Source organism: Haliotis rufescens, unplaced genomic scaffold, assembly GCF_023055435.1.
Source record: "Haliotis rufescens isolate VD_foot unplaced genomic scaffold, xgHalRufe1.0.p SCAF_1, whole genome shotgun sequence".
In the NCBI taxonomy this organism is placed as follows: domain Eukaryota; kingdom Metazoa; phylum Mollusca; class Gastropoda; order Lepetellida; family Haliotidae; genus Haliotis; species Haliotis rufescens.
Genome location: NW_025963779.1, coordinates 85,648,194 through 85,667,356, shown reverse-complemented (window position 1 = coordinate 85,667,356; position 19,163 = coordinate 85,648,194). Strand labels below are relative to the sequence as shown.

Genomic DNA, 19,163 nt, shown 5'->3' with positions numbered 1-19,163 from the left:
CATTATATGATGTGCTCGCAGCTGCTAAGACATCTTGTCCTCGCAATGTGGCCGATGCGACGCTAAATTGTAATTCACTCGGTCAGAAAAAAACACTATGATTTATAACTAGATGTTCTGCCAGAGTCGAGGAGAGTACTCTACATGCAGACATATGTAGTATCCAGACAGAATGATCATGTATTCCGGTAGAACAAAATATATCCAACGGGAAAAATAGCATATCCAGGGAAATGAATGCAGGACTTTTTCGTATTCAGGCAAAGAGATATCGTACCCAGTAAGGTGCAGGGATTTTTGATATTTACGGTACGAATGCAGTGTCGGCTAATGATCTCTATATGATATAATTTCACAAATAGGCAGACAAAATTGTACCCATGTTCCCCATACAACAAGAGACGTTTGTCAGTCATCCAGAAATATATATTACCGAAAGATACGTCTTGAAACAGTTTACCCGATAACTGTGTCTCTGTAAATACTATTTAGAGAATATTACAATAAGTATTTCATATAATGATTTCAAAACCTTGGTAAGAATCCTGAAAATCCGCGATTTATACCATTGTTTGATATGGAATTTGACTGGCTTTTTAATCCGATTGATAACCAACGACTATCTTAAAACTAGCGTGCCTGGAATGTTGCACATAATGTCATTTAATATTCGTACATGTCCTCAGATACGACTATGATGAACGCATAAATTGTTAGTTCTAGAGAGTTCAAAAGCGGTTCAGGACGGTCACGTATCTTTTATACTGAACCCTGACAAGTTCTTCTGACGGGTGCCACCGGTGGGGGAGTATATGTTGCTCTTTTATATATATTCATGCGGGGAAACCTCCTTAATTGTTGACTCTCGATAGCAATTTCCTTTGACTAATTTTCTTATCTGCACATAGATGGTACTTGTGATTGCTTCGTAAAGTCATATGTGTACATATCAATCATATGGGGGCATGGTCGCCGACCATGGAGAAAGCTGCCATAATCCCGTCTCTTCTCGGTCTGGCCCGACTTTAAGGCACTCACGTCAACAAAATAACATAATTTCTGTTTGTGTGAGCAAATTGGTAGTGAGAAGAAGAATTTTATTACAGTCGATTTGAATTCCACATTCATGCCATCTAATAATCTTGCTTCAATGAAATAACTATTGGTGCTGCATACAGAAAGAAATCAAAGAAATACACCTTGCGGAATTCCCACAAAAGAGACCAGCTGGTACTGGTGGGTTTTCCTAATATTAGCATTGTGCTCACACAGCTCTCCCATTTGAAACATCATTACAAGACAGACATGAAAAAAGGCCTGTCATTGTTCAAAGAAATGTCATGGCCATTTGGGATTGTGATTGCGGCCAAATGTTAGATCCACATGTTGTACAACGACGTTTGACGAGCAGCAGCATAATGGCTGACTATCTGGCAGGATTCCAATATTCAGAGGGCACGTTGTAGTCGGTATTGTCATTGCATTGTCAAGTTAGTTATCTTGTATTTCACTCACTGGCACTTATTTTTCAAATGAATATCGTGTTAGTGGCGGATGTTTCCGGTCGAGCAAGACACAGTTTAGTCTTTTCGCGAACACCTGGTGTTGTCATTAATTCAGTCATTCATTGATGTAATTTCCATCACCATTTCCCTTTTACATATAACTACCACAACCACTATACTACTACTACTACTACTACTACTACTACTACTACTACTACTACATGGGCTCACAAACTGAAATTCCTGATGGTTGCCTCGAAGATTGAGGGTTTTCTGACGATTCCTACCCCACATCTGTCAGTGATCTTTCTGATGATCCGTTGTATCTTTTGTTCATGTCATTTTATAATCAAATCTGTGATTTACCGATTGAGAAACGGAGGCCAAATAAACAATTTTACCAATCATTTCCACAAAATAAATTTGATAAATTTAATGACAGTACTAGCCTGTCACTGTCAATGCATGCCATTAACTGTTGCGTGTATGCTGCTACTGGAACAGTTTCGAAAGACAATGCACAAAAAGAGGGAAATAAAAAAAATCACCAAAAGAAAACCAGGTCCCAAATTAAACAAACTGAAACTTTTAAAGATATATCCTGGATAGAACTTAGCTTGATATTACGTTACTCGGGGCTATCAATGTCAAAACGTCAAAAATCAATTTGACAAAAACTGAAAACAAAGTATAAGACAACATCAAATTCTAAATCAAATTCTTGATTCCTTGAAGGCAAAGTTTAAGATTTGGACATAAAGGGACAGAAAGTGGGACAAGAAAAATAATTTCATAAAATAAAATAACCTGTTCAAAACTGATGAAAAACAGTTTTACAGGCAATTTAATTAAATGCAACCAATGGAATTGGGGAAAAAAGACCCACCCTGGATTCCAGTGAAAAGTTTTGGAAACAGTTGTGGTCTATACCCGGCAGCTGCAACCTCGAGGAACCGTTGGCAGAGGATTACAACAAAATAATGTTCATGACAACATAAGGTCACCATTGTTGTGTTTCATTACACCAGATTGCCCAGAAAACAGTATTTTAAAAAATCAAAATCTAATACGGCGCCAGGACGTGATGGTATTCGAAACCGGTATTGGAAACTGTTTCCATGTGTCCAAACACCATTCCTTCATGGTTTAACATCTCTTGTGGATACATGAGTAGGTTCCGCCTTGATTGTGCAAAGGTAGAACAATATTTCTCCAAAAGAAAGGTGATTTGACTGACCCTAAAAACTTCCGCCTTGTTACATGTCTTAATACCCTGTACAAGATATTTACAGGGTGTCTTACAAATCTTGTGTCATCATACTGCTCTTCCAATGACATTATTCACATGGAGCAAAATGGACACAGAAAGAGATTTTGGGGTTCAGGTTCAGAAAATGATCCTTGAAGAGGCTAAAACTAACCATCGTAACCTCTCAATGTGTTGGATAGATTATGTACCTCAAGAATGGATTTTGAAGTCACTGCCTTGACTTGACCTCCCCGAGCGGCTACTTGATTTACTAAAGTCTTTAAAGAATTACTGGTCAACTAAACTTGAGATGTAATCGCAGGGTACAGGTGGTGAATTCGAAATATAGCGACAAAACCCTTTCCATATCCAATAGAAATCTCTGCATAAAGCAAAGTCGATTGTACGATTCTGACTACTAGTATGTCATGAGCATGTGTTTATGAATCACTATCAAATAGTAATAATACCAGGTAATCTCGAAAAGGTGAGCGTATCCTGCCCCGCCGGTGGCACCCGTCACAAACACATACAAAGGCAAGTCAATTATTCACCTGAAAAAAAAACCACGGGAACATATGGCACAAGTCAAAATAGGGAATTGCCTTGGACATCATTTTTGTCAATGATGCGTCAAATTTGGAAATGACCTCCACATATCAACCATATAACTTTTTTAAAGCTTTACTGAGGCCTTGAATGTTGTAACCTTGATCAAACAACCTCTGAGCAAGAGTCGTATGACGCTGTTTGAAGTCTGGGAAGAAAGAACATGCTCGGTTGTAGCTCAAAAGTCGTGAAATGTAAACACCAAAGGCTGAAGCTGCCTGAATATTGCTCGACACGAAGGGAAAGTTAACTGTTGGAAAGTTGAAGCCATTCCTCTTGTCATAGAGTCTTGTGGAGAGTGTTTTGTCACTCTCGAATTTTATGCATCTAAATATGAAACAGATGAGGCGGTCTCACTGGGCTTCTTTATTTCTAGTTAAGGTCGGAAAACCAGTGGAAGGGAATTGGCTATTTGATTGATATTGAACGATATCAGATCATCGATAAACCTGTAGCTGAAGTTAAACTTGGCCAAATTACCTTGTTTTGACATTGCCAATCCGAATTGAAATTCCAATTAATACGCATTAAGAAACCGATCCGCAAGAAGAGGAGCACAATTGGTGCCATGCATATATCTACATCTTATCTAAATGTCTTACCCCCAAATTGTACGTAGATGTTATCAAAGAGGAAGTCTAGCATTTCACATATTATTTTCTCAGTAAACTTCAGATGGCATTTGCTTTCATTTTTCACAAATTGTCCTGAACCTCTGAATATAGATACGTGACTGTATCTGTATTCACCAAGTTTTGTAAGAAAAGCCCCATGGATCAAGGAAGGAAGTTTTTCCTTATGTTTGTCATGTGGGATAGTGGTGTACAAAGTTGAAAAAACAAATGTTTTCACCGAATTGAACTTGGTTTTTTTAGATTGCAAAGAGTCAAGCAAATCCTTTGAGTTTTTGAGAATCCACATGGTATTTACTCCACTTTCTGTGAATATAAAGAAATTGATTGTATTAGGATTTTGGTATAATCTTTGAGACAGGGATTTGGTAACCCATTTCCATTAGAAGAGGAATTTATCAGGGCGATTCTGTTAGTCCTTTGCTTTTCTGTTTGTCACTAAATCATTTAAACGTTTTACTCAGCAAAGAGGAGGGTTATCACCCTGGGCCCCCTCAGCACAGGTCCCAAACACCCCTTTCTCACCTCCTTTACATGGATGAGCTTGAAATTCCTGCCAAACGAGAATCTACACTAAAAAACAGATTCTCCTCCAGAATGCCCGTATCGGGGAAAAAAAACTTCGGGCAGATTACAAATGTAGACTTATGAAAATCTGTAGTTCAGAGCTGGAAGCTCAAAAATAAAGCTATAAATGCTTATGCTGTACCCATCCTTTCATATTCTTTTAGTGTTGTTGATTGGACGAAACAAGAAAATCAGGATATTGACACACTAACACGATGAGTCAGACAAAAGATCCCACCTTGCTCGCTCTTCCCTCAATCGCTTACCAGTACCAGTTTTAATGATAGAATTGTACTGAGCACTTTAGCACAGATTTATTTGTCTAATGATCCTCTTGTGATACATGTCAAGACTCATGATGAAAACAAGGCATTCCGCAGTTTTCTTAAACGAGCCAAAGATGTGGGACGTAATCTCAATGTCAATGTTGATTTTGTTGATCGTTCTGCACTGCTGGACGGTACAGAGATTATTGTCAACCAAGCGAAGTGCTATATCAAATTGGCCCAGATTTTTCAGGGAGAGGCTATCTAAACGATCACTGCATCGAGTTTATGTGCAGTGTGTTGAGATGTGAGCAACCCTGCAGAGTCCTTCGCTTGAATGAAGTCGACTGGCCTAAAAAGTGAAACAGAAGGCTTTCGTTTGCCGCTCAGGACCAGTCACTTCCCGCTCGAAAACTTCAATGTGTGATTTTGCATCAAAATGTAAATATGAAATGTAGATTATGCAATGAATTTAATGAGATTGTCCTACACATTGTCAATGGATGCCTAGCTTTGGTACAAACACAGTATCTTAAGCGACATAATGGAGTAGCTCAATCTTTTTATTACCGTCTTCACCATGCTTGTGGTTTTGAAACAGACGTCCATCCATGGTACGACCCGGAATATGTAGCGGGCGTCATGGAAAAAAGATAAGTTCAAAATTCTTTGGAATAGGCCTCAGACCTATTCGAGCCAGCAAACCAGATCTTGTCCTTTTTGATAACTCTAATAAAATAATTTATATTATTGAATTTTCTGTCCCTTTTCACACTATTGTGATTGATAAGAGTCAGAAGAAGCAAGGCAAATATGCGGACCTGGCTTTCGAAATGTAACGCTTGCATCCCAAGTTGTCCGACTCCCAATTATTCTTGGTGCCTTAGGTTTAGTACCTCCCAATCTGTTGACTGACATTGGGAGAGCACCCGGGACTACAGTCCTTCTGGCAATCTGTGTAATAATGCAGAAGGCTCCAGTGTTGGGGAGTTTTCTCATTCCGAAAAGTTCCGGGTGGGTTCGACAATGCAGCGCTTCCTGGGAGAAGTCTCATTCGCTGTCATTGTAGCGTGTAGAGGGTGCAAGAGCCATCAGCCTTGCCAGGATTATCCAAACCCTCTTTGCTGCATTTAAAAAATTCAAACTGATTGTAACAATAATGATAATAACTTTTTGAATATTGAATTTCATTTTCTGAGTTTATGGATGCTCTGGTACTCAACAATACACATCACCCTATAAAAGACCGTGTATTCATGTGGAAACAAATAAAACATGAAAAAAGAACAAGAGCGATGCGAAAGAGACATCTTTATGTCTTTCACCGTGCTTTGTGGATTTTACCCTCAAGATCTTCATCTTACCGCGCACTGTTGTAAGTACGCATGACCAGTGTTAGAGAATCTCAGAAAATCAATCAGCGCCGCTCTTCGAATATATCGGACCAACAGTCGTGCACTCGCACCGCCTGCAATCGAAATAGTTTGGTTTCCTTTATCTATCAGCTGAATTTATAGCCTGTCCGTATCATTTTGGAAGAGGGAAATCAGAGTGCTCGCCAAAGTTCATGTTAACTGTACGACCCTATACTGAAGAAGTAAAAATCAACAAACTCAAGTCTGCTTGCATGTCAGTGACAGTTTTAAACGAAGGACAAGGTCACCATCGGAATAAGAAAAGACAACCCTTCTCTACTCACAAAATTTTACGCTAGAGATCAGTGGGGAGTGTTATTGAATGTTATTTCGAATTTGGATGTTCTGGGCTGCAAAAAAGTCAAGTTTGCCAAGTTGCCAAGTTTATGGGGCGTCTCTATATCACTTCACAGAGATTATTGCCCAGTTTATGGAGAGTCGCATATGACGTCACTGAGATTAGTGCCAAGTTTATGAGAATCTCTACATCGCGTCACTATGGAGAGCCTAATATGACGTCACCATGTATACACTAAATCACGTAACATACATTATCAAAGGTAATCGAAAATCTAAAAATCGCCACACAGAGATCGTCGCATGTTGTTGAGGTTTCCTACATGTACAGTGTATTTCGTTATAGGTTAGGAAAAGGATAATATGTTTGTGGCACAGAAACATAAATACTCCAATGCAAACAGGCAACTTTGAAGTTGAATTCTAAGGTAGTCTAACCCATAGCGAATTCAAATAATCAACTTCAACTGTTTTCTTAGAGGAAATAAGTAAATGCGAGTGGTTAAGATGGTGTTGGCACAGAGTGCAATCACAGTGAGGGAAATAACGACCCTCTGGTCATCTGCAGCTCGAGATGATTATCTTGGAAGTATTTCTCAATGGAAAATGTGGGTTTGATTCATTCCATCGAATCGCTCAGAGACAATTTCCTTCATGAGGCCAGAAAGATATGTGTACTAATATAAACGGTCGATGGAAACTTGATTCATCAGCAAAGCCAGCAGTGCATCAATGTTTTATATGTCTGCTGCTGAAACATGAAAACACAGGCCACCAGGGGCGGTATTAATAAAGGCGCTTCAATTGGTCACAGAAGTAATTAAAACTGTGTTTCACCTAATTGGAATAACATTTTAGGTTTTTACTTATGTTAAGTCGTATTTCATGAATAACACACCAAAAAGAGTAATTGAATTACCATCTTAAGGATGAGGGAGTTGGTCTTAAATATCTTTGAACAGAAGTGAAGTTTCTCCATGGTGTGTAAGTGCATATACACCAACGGACACGCGGGTATCATAAGAATTAAGGCGAATATAACCATCTCAGGAATTTAGATTAGTTACATCCGCTTCAGGGATGGACCGCCCTTCTAATCAGGGGATACTAGAATGCCCTTCTGCTAAGATATTCGCCTACTGGAAGGTACAGCGGGGTCAATTTGCTAGGAAGCACACGGGTGTCGTTCTACACGGAAGTACAAGGGTGTCTTTCTACCAGGAGGTACAAGAGTGTCCCTCTTCTAGGAAGTACAAGGGCGTCCTCCTACTAGGATGTACACGGATGTCGTTCTACTAGAAAGTACAATGGTGTCCTACTAGAAGGTACAAGGGTGTCCTTCTACTCGGAAGTACAAGGGTGTCCTACTAGGAAGTACAAGGGTGTCCTACTAGAAAGTACAAGGGTGTCCTACTAGGAAGTACAAGGGTGTCCTACTAGAGAGTACAAGGGTGTCCTACTAGGAAGTACAAGGGTGTCCTACTAGAAAGTACACGGGTGTCGTTCTACAAGGAAGTACAAGGGTGTCCTACTAGAAAGTACAAGGGTGTCCTACTATGAAGTACAAGGGTGTCCTACTAGAAAGTACAAGGGTGTCCTACTAGGAAGTACAAGGGTGTCCTACTAGAAAGTACAAGGGTGTCCTACTAGAAAGTACAAGGGTGTCCTACTAGGAAGTACAAGGGTGTCCTACTAGAAAGTACAAGGGTGTCCTACTAGAAAGTACAAGGGTGTCCTACTAGGAAGTACAAGGGTGTCCTACTAGAACGTACAAGGGTGTCCTACTAGAAAGTACAAGGGTGTCCTACTAGGAAGTACAAGGGTGTCCTTCTACTCGGAAGTATACGGATGTCTTTCTACTCGGAAGTACAGGGGTGTCTTTCTACTAGGAGGTACAAGGGGGTCATTCTACTGGAAGGTACAATGGTGTCCTACAAAGAAGAACAAGGGTGTCCTTCTGCTTGGATGTGCAGGGATGTCCTTCTACAAGGAAGAACAAGAGTGTCATTCTACTTCGAAGTACAAGGGTATTCTTCTACAATGAGGTACACGTATGCCCTACTAGAAGGTGCAAGGGTGTCCTTCTACTGTAAGGTACAGGGGTGGCCGTCTACTAGAAAGTGCAAGTACTAGGACCTACACGGGTGTCCTTCAACTAGGAACTACAAGGGTGTCCTGCTAGAAGGTACATGGATGTCCTTCTACTAGAAAGTACAAGGGTGTCCAACTAGGAGGCACAAGGATGTCCTTCTACTAGAAGGTGTAAGGGTGTCATTGCCCTGGAAAGCACTATGGTATCCTTCTAGTAGGAGGTACAGGGATGTCCTTCTACCAGGAGGTTGAAGGGTGTCCTATTACCAGGAAGTACAATGTTGCCTTACTTCTAGTAAGTACAAAGGTGCCCTACAAGGAAGTACAAGGGTGTCCGTCTACCATGAAGTACACGGGTGTCCTACAATGAGGAACAAAGGTGTCCTTCTACAATGAAAAAAAGGTGTCCTTCTACAGGATGAACAAGGGTGTCTTCCTCGGGTCTCAGGGTCTCAGCTGTAATGTGTTTCGATAAATATAGTTATATATATCTTTGCTGGTCAAACATGCAGTATAGTGTGTGAACCAAGCACATTGGCACATAGACATAAGTGCCTTATTTCAGATTTCTAAGTTCTGTAATAAATGTGCAATGGTCTTCTGAACACTATGTTCGATCAATATTGATTAGATCAGTACCAACTAAGATGCAAAGGATGCATTAATCAAGCATCTGAGTCGGCACCTTATACATAGAAGAAAACGATTAATTACCAACCTTTGGAGCGTGCATTTCTAGATATTTTACAAAGAATCATGATATATGACGTGGTGATGACGATGAGTGGAAGGACGTAGACGGTGGCCACGCTGAACAGGTTGTAGGCCAGCTCGTGTACTGGCGAGGGGAAGAAGTTGAAGGTGACGCACTGGGTGAACCATGGGTGGGTCGGGTGGGGCTCCACGTGAAAAATGACGCTCTGCAATATAGCAATGAAACACCAGTCAGTTCGAAATAACGAAAGGCTGATTTGGAAAAAGAACATTGGTCCATCTAATATTGAGGTTATTTATCGTCAGCATGCAGTGAACTCCTGGCAGCATCACTATTTGATAGTGATTCATGAAACACGCTCATGACGTAGTCGGAATCGTACAATGCAAAGATTCCCTGTGATTATGGAAAGGGTGTTGTCGATTTTTAAAAACCACGACAAAATATATGTGGCACATCAATGTCAGATTCGTGGCTAATCCCTTATGTTCGGCTCGAGGATATTTTTCTCCAACATGATATGACGTAATCTACTATAAATTTGGAACCAGCTGATTGGGCAATATCACTGAGTGTATTAAAAGGTAAAATATCCATATTGTGCACAGTCCTGAGTTTTCCATATTTACTGGTGCACCAAAAGTCATAAACATTGATATCGAGAAGGATAAACTGTCCAGGCAATGTGTATATGTTCAATTATTTCCATTATATATATATACTCTTATTAAAAACAACAACCACAATACGGATATTTTTGGCCATAAAAGAAAAAATAGCGGACCAAGAGGTGCCAAATGAAGAGGTTTAATGTGTTAATGTGTCAGTGACAAATTTCCCGGATCAAAATGAGCACAACAATGACATGCAAACGTTTACTCGTGAAACACGTACGATTCGGAAAACGCACCCAGTGCATTAACAAAAGGACCATGGAGCGGCACGCACTGCACGTTTAACAGCACTATGAACGGTAATAAAGTGCAGGGTTTTTATTGCCTGTCATCTGCATTAATCGAACAGTGACAGTTCAACAACATGCCAAGATTAACAGAACTGCAAAAAAACAACGCCATAGGCCGCTTGCAGGCAGGGGAATCCTGATCAGCTGTAGCCTGGTTTTTAATGTAGTGCCCAGCACCATCACAAGGCAATGGGATCGGTTTCAACAGCATGGGTCAACACGTGATCGGCCAAGGTCGGGACGACCAAGAGTAACCGCCCCCGCCTAATATCGCTACATCCGACTGCCCCACCTACGTGAAAGGACGACCACAGCCACCTCAACCGCATCCCAAATACCCGGACTGCGCAGAATCTCCGACCAGACCGTACAACATCGTCAACAACGACTGCATTGGTGCCGTCAACACAGGGTATGGTCACAACGCCGATGGAGAGATGTCTGGTTCCGCGACAAATCAAGGTTTCTCATCCGTTGAGGATGTGGAAGAGCAAGGGTCTACTGATGTCGGGGAGAACGTTACGCCGGAAACTGCGTACAGGAAGTGGACAGGTTTGGTGGGGTAGCGTTATGATGTGGGCGGCTATCTCTCATCATGGCAGGACATGTTTCGTCCATATCCAGGGCAATCTTACGGCTCAACGATACATCAACGAAATTCACCTACCACTCGTCCTGAAATATGAAATATGTAACAAATACACCAAATACAGATAAGAACTAGTGCCTTCTACGTCATCATACAGCCGTTGGTAAAGCAACCACACACATATTTATTTTTCAAACGAAACATCAGTTCAGCAGATAAAAGAAATAATGGACAGATGCATCCATTAAATCGATGTAAAAATTAATTTTGCTTTTGAAATAGCACCGAAATCTGTGTTCTTGTGGCCCATGGACATACTTCGGTTTTAAGGCGTAGAATGTGAACATATCAATGGAAATGAAGCTATTGAAATAGTGATTAAAAAAGTGTTACGTGTATCTCCTCGTTCATATGTTACCTAGCGGATATGCATTTCTTCACCTAAGGGTAATATTTCGCGTTCCGTTTCAAAATCATTTTGGTTCTTTTAAATCGGCAGATGGCAACTCAACACGGTACATTTATTTTCTTATATACGATCAATTTAAAGGTAAAAACATTCCATTTATGAATAACATATGTTATTTATGTGTACACATTCAACTGTTTATCTGCGTATCAAATACAGTTGCTTTTTACGCTTATAAGAAGTGAAAGTATAGTTTCTCATAGACATCGCGTACTTGTGGTAGAAGTATGTGGCTAGTGTGACTTGGGCTAGAGGCATATTCGCGCCCACCACGATACTGCAAGTCATATTATGACCGGAGCACAAGCACATTGAAAAGGGAAGGAAAATGAAATTATATGCAGATACCAAAATGGAAATATGAACTGTTCTGCTCAAAGCATTGATAAAACCGTGGACAGTGCATCATTCCTTTAAGGACCAAAGTAAAATTGCGGATTAATGAAAGACTCGCTAGAGTCCTAAGCGATTCAAAATCCTTTTAAATCATCATCAATGTCTTCACATCTAAATGGGCATGAGACACATATTACATACATATATGTACATGCCAAGGACCTATTCTATGAGGTAACTTATTGAAATACACTTATCTATAATATGTTTATATGCATAAATATATGTTCACAGTGTCCAAAATCTGTCGAGTAAGAATCACTTCATCCCTTCTTGTCCTCCGGGGGTTGTTAAATGTCGTGAAAATTAGGAGAACGACCAGTATTCTTTCATTTCAAAATAACCTCTAGGACAAGGACGAAACACTAAGATATCAATGTTTATAGTACTACCAGATTAGCAAATGTCTCAGTGCCGCCGAGACCTGGACCATCAGCTGTGATTTTGTATGGATTCTAAGTGGCAATATTTCATAGATAATGTCTCGCCTTGATCCAACTTTCCCTTTCTGAATAATTGAATAGCTGCCATAGAATCAGTCAATGTAATGGCTTCATGCTGATAGAGATTTACCCATTTGAAAGCTCGAGGTATGGCAAGTAACTCACAGCAAATACAGACAGATCATCGGTCATTGGGAATACATCAGATACTGAACACCTTTGTCTTGCCCTTTCGATGCCTCTGTAAGGATTTGCCGGAATATCACTCCAGCCAGAAATCGTGTGTGTTTGCCTTCACTTTATCTAACTTAATCATTTAATCAGCATTACCGAGTCGTTCTGGCAAAGGCATTTGTGTTGACAGGATTAACTCCATCAAGGTCATATTTGGAGTCTTCATTGCTGAAATGTTTCTCCTCACATGCTGAGGGACGGTGGGGTAGCCTTGTGTTTAAAGCGTTCGCTCATCACGTCGAAGATCCGGGTTCGATTCCCCACATGGGTACAATATGTAAAGCCCATTTCTGGTGACTCCTACCGTGATATTACTGGATTATTGGTAAAAGTGTCGTAGGACAATAATCATTTACTCACCCTAATGCTGACCCTGGTTTCCGTTATATGACACATCGACTAATGAACACTGGTCCTGTGTCGGGATCCGCCATACTCGGCCTTATCTATCCACAACAGCCCTGTGTATGATTTATCCACACAGGGCTTGACTCATCCGCACTCGCCCTGATTCATCCACATTCACCCTGACTTATCCACACTCACCCTGACTCATCCATACTCACCCTGAATCACCCACATTTGACCTGACTCATCCGCACTTGACCTGACTCATCCGCAGTTGACCTGACTCATCGACACTCATCCTGACTCATCCACATTCGCCCTGACTCTTCCACACTCACCCTGACTCATCCGCACTCACCCTGACTCATCCGCACTCACCCTGACTCATCCACACTCGCCCTGACTCATCTACACTTGACCTGACTCATCCACACTCGCCCTGACTCATCCACACTCGCCCTGACTCATCCACACTCACCCTGAGTCATCCGCACGCACCCTGACTCATCCACACTCACCCTGACTCATCCGCACTTGACCTGACTCATCCACACTGGCATGACTTGAATCTTTGTTGAGCAAACGCCGTGAGAAATGTACGAGAAATGTGAACTATCTTGACTGCACGAACGAGGATAGGAAGTGGTATCACCTTATTAAATATAAGACTTGATTTGAGTCAGCTGTGAAGAAACAAAATGCTAGTGACTGAGTTTGTTTGGGCTACCGTCACCACGAACAGTGTTTCAGTCATGTCATGTCATGCCATGTCAGCTTCATTTTTATCAGTTTGAAGAAAGCCCGAAGTGACAAAGATCGTAGATGTTTACCACTCTGGTGAAACCCAGGAGCATGGGTATGGTACTGACAAACCAAGGATAATGGTCAGGACGAATATAAGATTCGAATCTTTGACCAGGATATCCTGACAGCTAAAGGTTACTCACAACCTGTCCCACTGGGTTCCACCTTCTTATATGTATTTCCAAACTGAGACGCCTATTTCATTGTTAGCTCAATCTAAAACAAATCAAAGGGCCAATAGAAGATTAACATATTCTATTCCTAGCGCAACAAACGCCCACCATACATCTCTCAAGGAACATCATCATCGGCTCCTTACAGCGATCAAGAATTAAGCGTCGTCTTGTAGCTTCGTCGTTTTTAAGCTCCCTTCAGTGAATTAGTGTGACGGGCGATTTGCTAAAGCTTGTACATGGGCAGCGATAGATAGTGTCTTTGGGTTTAAAAATAACTTACGTTTCCACAGATCATTAGGAAATGAGAAATTACCACAGTGATGTGAAATAAGGAAAAGCTATTTTTTCTATTCTCTTTGATGATACCTTTACCTCTTGTTGGAAGATTCCCTACTTACACTCATCGTGACTTAGAATTCCGCCACAAGTTCGCTGAGATGTTATTGGAAAAAAGGGTAGTTTATTAGATTTTAGATTAGATTGGATACATTTATTCTTCAAAGAGCATATCATATTACTGTATTTTCAGTGATGTCATATTATTTGGTAGTTTAGATCTACGATCAGACAAAAAGTTGTTTTTAATGAAAACTGTTCATTAATTGACATGAAGAGCCAGTGTGTTGTGTCCAGTCACGACTTTATATGTAATGAATAGTGTTACTGTTGCGATAACCCACCCAATAAACATGATATAAAGACACGATAATTATGCAAGTGAGGTCACCCATCAAGACTTGTAACAGGATTCACATTGATGCGTTGCCAGTTTGCTCCAAAAATACATTGCCCACTTAGCGGAACGAGCCTCTATATCGACTGATGTGTACAAACATGTGCGGAAACGTGAATCTACACAAGCCAAAGTATCCAAACAAGTGCGGAACGTAAATTTGTACCGACTTATGTCTACAAACATGTGCGGAAACGTGAATCTACACAAGCCAAAGTACACAAACAAGTGCGGAACGTAAAACTGTACCGACTTATGTCTACAAACATGTGCGGAAACGTGAATCTACGCAAGCCAAAGTTTACAAACAAGTGCGAAACGTGAAACTGTACCTACTTATGTCTACAAACATGTGCGGAAACGTGAATCTACACAAGCCAAAGTACACAAACAAGTACGGAACGTGACTCTGTACCGACTTATGTATAATTACCAACAAGTGGGGTACGTGAATCCGTACCGACTGATTTATACAAACAAGTACGAAACGTGAAACTGTAACAGATTAAGTATACAAACAAGTGCGGAAGGTGAAACTGTAATAGCTTAAGTATACAAGCAAGTGCGGAACGTGAAGCTGTAACGGTTTAAGTATACAAACAAGTGCGGAACGTGAAACTGTAACATCTTAAGTATACAAGCAACTGCGGAACATGAAACTGTAACAGCTTAAGTATACAAGCAAGTGCGGAACGTGAAACTTCACCAGCTTAAGTATACAAACAAGTGCGGAACGTGAAACTGTAACAGATTAAGTATACAAGCAACTGCGGAACGTGAAACTGTTACATCTTAAGTATACAAACAAGTGCGGAACGTGAAACTGTTACATCTTAAGTATACAAACAAGTGCGGAACGTGAAACTGTAACATCTTAAGTATACAAGCAACTGCGGAACATGAAACTGTAACAGCTTAAGTATACAAGCAAGTGCGGAACGTGAAACTTAACCAGCTTAAGTATACAAACAAGTGCGGAACGTGAAACTGTAACAGATTAAGTATACAAGCAAGTGCGGAACATAAAACTGTAACAGCTTAAGTATACAAGCAAGTGCGGAACGTGAAACTGTAACAGTTTAAGTATACAAACAAGTGCGGAACGTGAAACTGTAACATCTTAAGTATACAAGCAACTGCGGAACATGAAACTGTAACAGTTTAAGTATACAAGCAACTGCGGAACATGAAACTGTAACAGTTTAAGTATACAAGCAAGTGCGGAACGTGAAACTGTAACAGATTAAGTATACAAGCAAGTGCGGAACATAAAACTGTAACAGCTTAAGTATACAAGCAAGTGCGGAACGTGAAACTTAACCAGCTTAAGTATACAAACAAGTGCAGAACGTGAAACTGTAACAGCTTAAGTATACAAGCAACTGCGGAACGTGACACTACACCGGCTAATGTATATAGCAAAGGCGGAACCGTCATAAAATGAGTATAAATACTGGCGACCAACGATAAAGAGAAAGTACTGACTGCGATCATTGTTATGCAAAACACCGATATTCTAATATCGTTCAGTTATATTATGGCGCATCAAACTCGATGGTTGGAGGTCAATAAACAAATGCGACGTATTCGACTGTAGACGGTATGCGTCTTACCTGGCTGATCAATTTCAGGTATGGACAAAACAATCAAATGATTCCTGTTAAGTCGTTTTTCTCTGTAGTTCACGGAGGCGTTCCTTGAATGTCAAGCAGTTTCTTTGGGCATGGAATGTAGACGTTTTCCCTTCAAGTTAAGAAACAACAGAAAGGTCGAATCCAAGAAAACACACTTAGCCTATGACGCCATTGATGCAGTGCAAAAGAGTTAGGAGACGGTCATTTAATATTCGTCAGGGCGGTGGGATGTGTTTGTTTGAGACAAAACATTCAGTCAGCGTGATAGAAGCCAAATACGTATTTACCCGCAACATGTGTTTCGGAATATCTGGCATGTCAAGTGAACGATATATGTTTCTAAAACGTGAGAACAAATTATTCTTCAAGCATTTTCGGAAACAGATTGTTATTTTCAAATCGAAGCGAATGTAGCTTAACGGCGTACGTTGTAAAGCTTTCATTTTTCGTAGACATGTGAAGGTCATTTCCAAAATTGACGCATCAGTTTCCTTCTTTGACTTGTACCTTATGTTCCCGTGTGTTTTTTTTCAGGTGAAGATTGACTTGCCATTGCGTGTATTTGTGACGGTTGCATCCGTTTGGCAAGATATGCTCATCTTTTCGCGAATCATTATTTCAAAGTGATTCATCAACACATGCTCATGATATAGTCGGAATATGTGAGTAAGTACTGTGACTGACGACCACCGTTTTAGAGTAAGTACTATGACTGACGACAACCATCGTTAGAGAGTAAGTACTATGACCGATGACCTCCGTTATAGAGTGAGTACTGTGACTGCGACCTCCATTACAGAGTAAGTACTGTGACTGACGACCTCCGTTAAGGAGTAAGTACTGTGACTGACGACCTCCGCTAAGGAGTGAGTACTGTGACTGACGACCTCCGTTAAGGAGTAAGTACTATGACTGACGACCTCCGTTAAGGAGTAAGTACTATGACTGACGACCTCCATTACAGATTAAGTACTGTGACTGACGACCTCCATTACAGAGTAAGTACTGTGACTGACGACCTCCGTTAAGGAGTAAGTACTATGACTGACGACCTCCCCTAAGGAGTAAGTACTATGACTGACGACCTCCATTACAGAGTAAGTACTGTGACTGACGACCTCCGTTAAGGAGTGAGTACTGTGACTGACGACCTCCGTTAAGAAGTAAGTACTGTGACTGACGATCACCGTTAAGGAGTAAGTACTATGACTGACGACCTCCATTACAGAGTAAGTACTGTGACTGACGACCTCCATTACAGAGTAAGTACTGTGACTGACGACCTCCGTTAAGGAGTAAGTACTGTGACTGACGACCTCCATTACAAAGTAAGTACTGTGACTGACGACCTCCGTTAAGGAGTAAGCACTATGACTGACGACCTCCGTTAAGGAGTAAGTACTGTGACTGACGACCTCCGTTAAGGAGTAAGTACTATGACTGACGACCTCCTTTTCAGAGTAAGTACTGTGACTGACGACCTCCGTTAAGGAGTGAGTACTGTGACTGACGACCTCCGTTACAGAGTAAGTACTGTGACTGACGATCTCCGTTAAGGAGTAAGTACTATGACTGACGACCTCCATTACAGAGTAAGTACTGTGACTGACGACCTCCATTACAGAGTAAGTACTGTGACTGACGACCTCCGTTAAGGAGTAAGTACTATGACTGACGACCTCCGTTAAGGAGTAAGTACTGTGACTGACGACCTCCGTTAAGGAGTAAGTACTATGACTGACGACCTCCGCTAAGGAGTAAGTACTGTGACTGACGACCTGTGGTGGTGGTGTACTGTCGCAATCGTGAATCGTTGTGTCCATGCGCCGACACGACACCGCCATGTTTCGCATCAAATGAATTGTGTGATCCTTGTGATTAATTAATTACACGCGCACACGAGTGCCAAATATCCTAAGATCTATTTCCGTGAAAGCTGCTGCAATGCAACTGATCTATGGCACCTACTGACGCCCATAGCAACCACAGTGGCTGTCGACGAGGCCAATCCCGGGGGATAGTATTTGCATTTTAATCGACGAATCATTTCTCAGCGTCCTCGTCGATAAATGCCACCTGAGGCACAAAATTAATTTCTGTGATGTACCTTTCACTCCTCGGGCTTCAGGCTGAGGCTGCGATTGAGTCAATTAGATTGGCGGTAATGAATAACGTCAATGTCAGCCATGTTAGTCGATTCTTGAATGTTACAGATATATCAGAATCAATGAGGTAGAATATCCGTTAATGCTACAAATATATCAGAATCAGTAATGTGGAAATATCCGTTTATGTATCAAATATATCAGAATCGGTTATGTGGAAATATCCGTTAATGTAACAAATATATCAGACTCGGATATGTGGAAACATCCGTTAAAGTAACACATATATCAGAATCGGTTATGTGGAAATGTCCGTTAATGTTACAATTATATCCGAATCGATTATATGGAAATATCCGTTAATGTAACACATATATCAGAATCGGTTATGTGGAAATATCCGTTAATGTAACAAATATATCAGAATCGGTTATGTGGAAACATCCGTTAAAGTAACACATATATCAGAATCGGTTATGTGGAAATGTCCGTTAATGTTACAATTATATCCGAATCGATTATATGGAAATATCCGTTAATGTAACACATATATCAGAATCGGTTATGTGGAAATATCCGTTAATGTAACAAATATATCAGAATCGGTTATGTGGAAACATCCGTTAAAGTAACACATATATCAGAATCGGTTATGTGGAAATGTCCGTTAATGTTACAATTATATCCGAATCGATTATATGGAAATATCCGTTAATGTAACACATATATCAGAATCGGTTATGTGGAAATGTCCGTTAATGTAACAAATATATCAGAAATATCCATCAATACCAGGTTCTCTGCTTTCTCTGTCATACCAAAAGACGTTAAAAGATGGTACTTGTTGTTACCCTGTCTGACACTCAGCATTAAGGGGCTAAAACATTGTCGTCTCGGAGTCAGTATACTGTGTCTGAGTGGG

The 19,163-nt window shown here is 40.7% G+C and overlaps 1 protein-coding gene across 1 annotated transcript in view; it reads right to left on the bottom strand.

Annotated features, from left to right (window-relative positions):
- LOC124147064 (adipokinetic hormone/corazonin-related peptide receptor variant I-like) overlaps positions 1–19,163 on the bottom strand; it is a 63,628-nt gene that overhangs the window by 7,999 nt on the left and 36,466 nt on the right. The window contains exon 2 of the mRNA XM_048381329.1: positions 9,350–9,551. Coding sequence (XP_048237286.1) covers positions 9,350–9,551 — 202 coding nt within the window. The remainder of the gene's footprint in view (positions 1–9,349; positions 9,552–19,163) is intronic.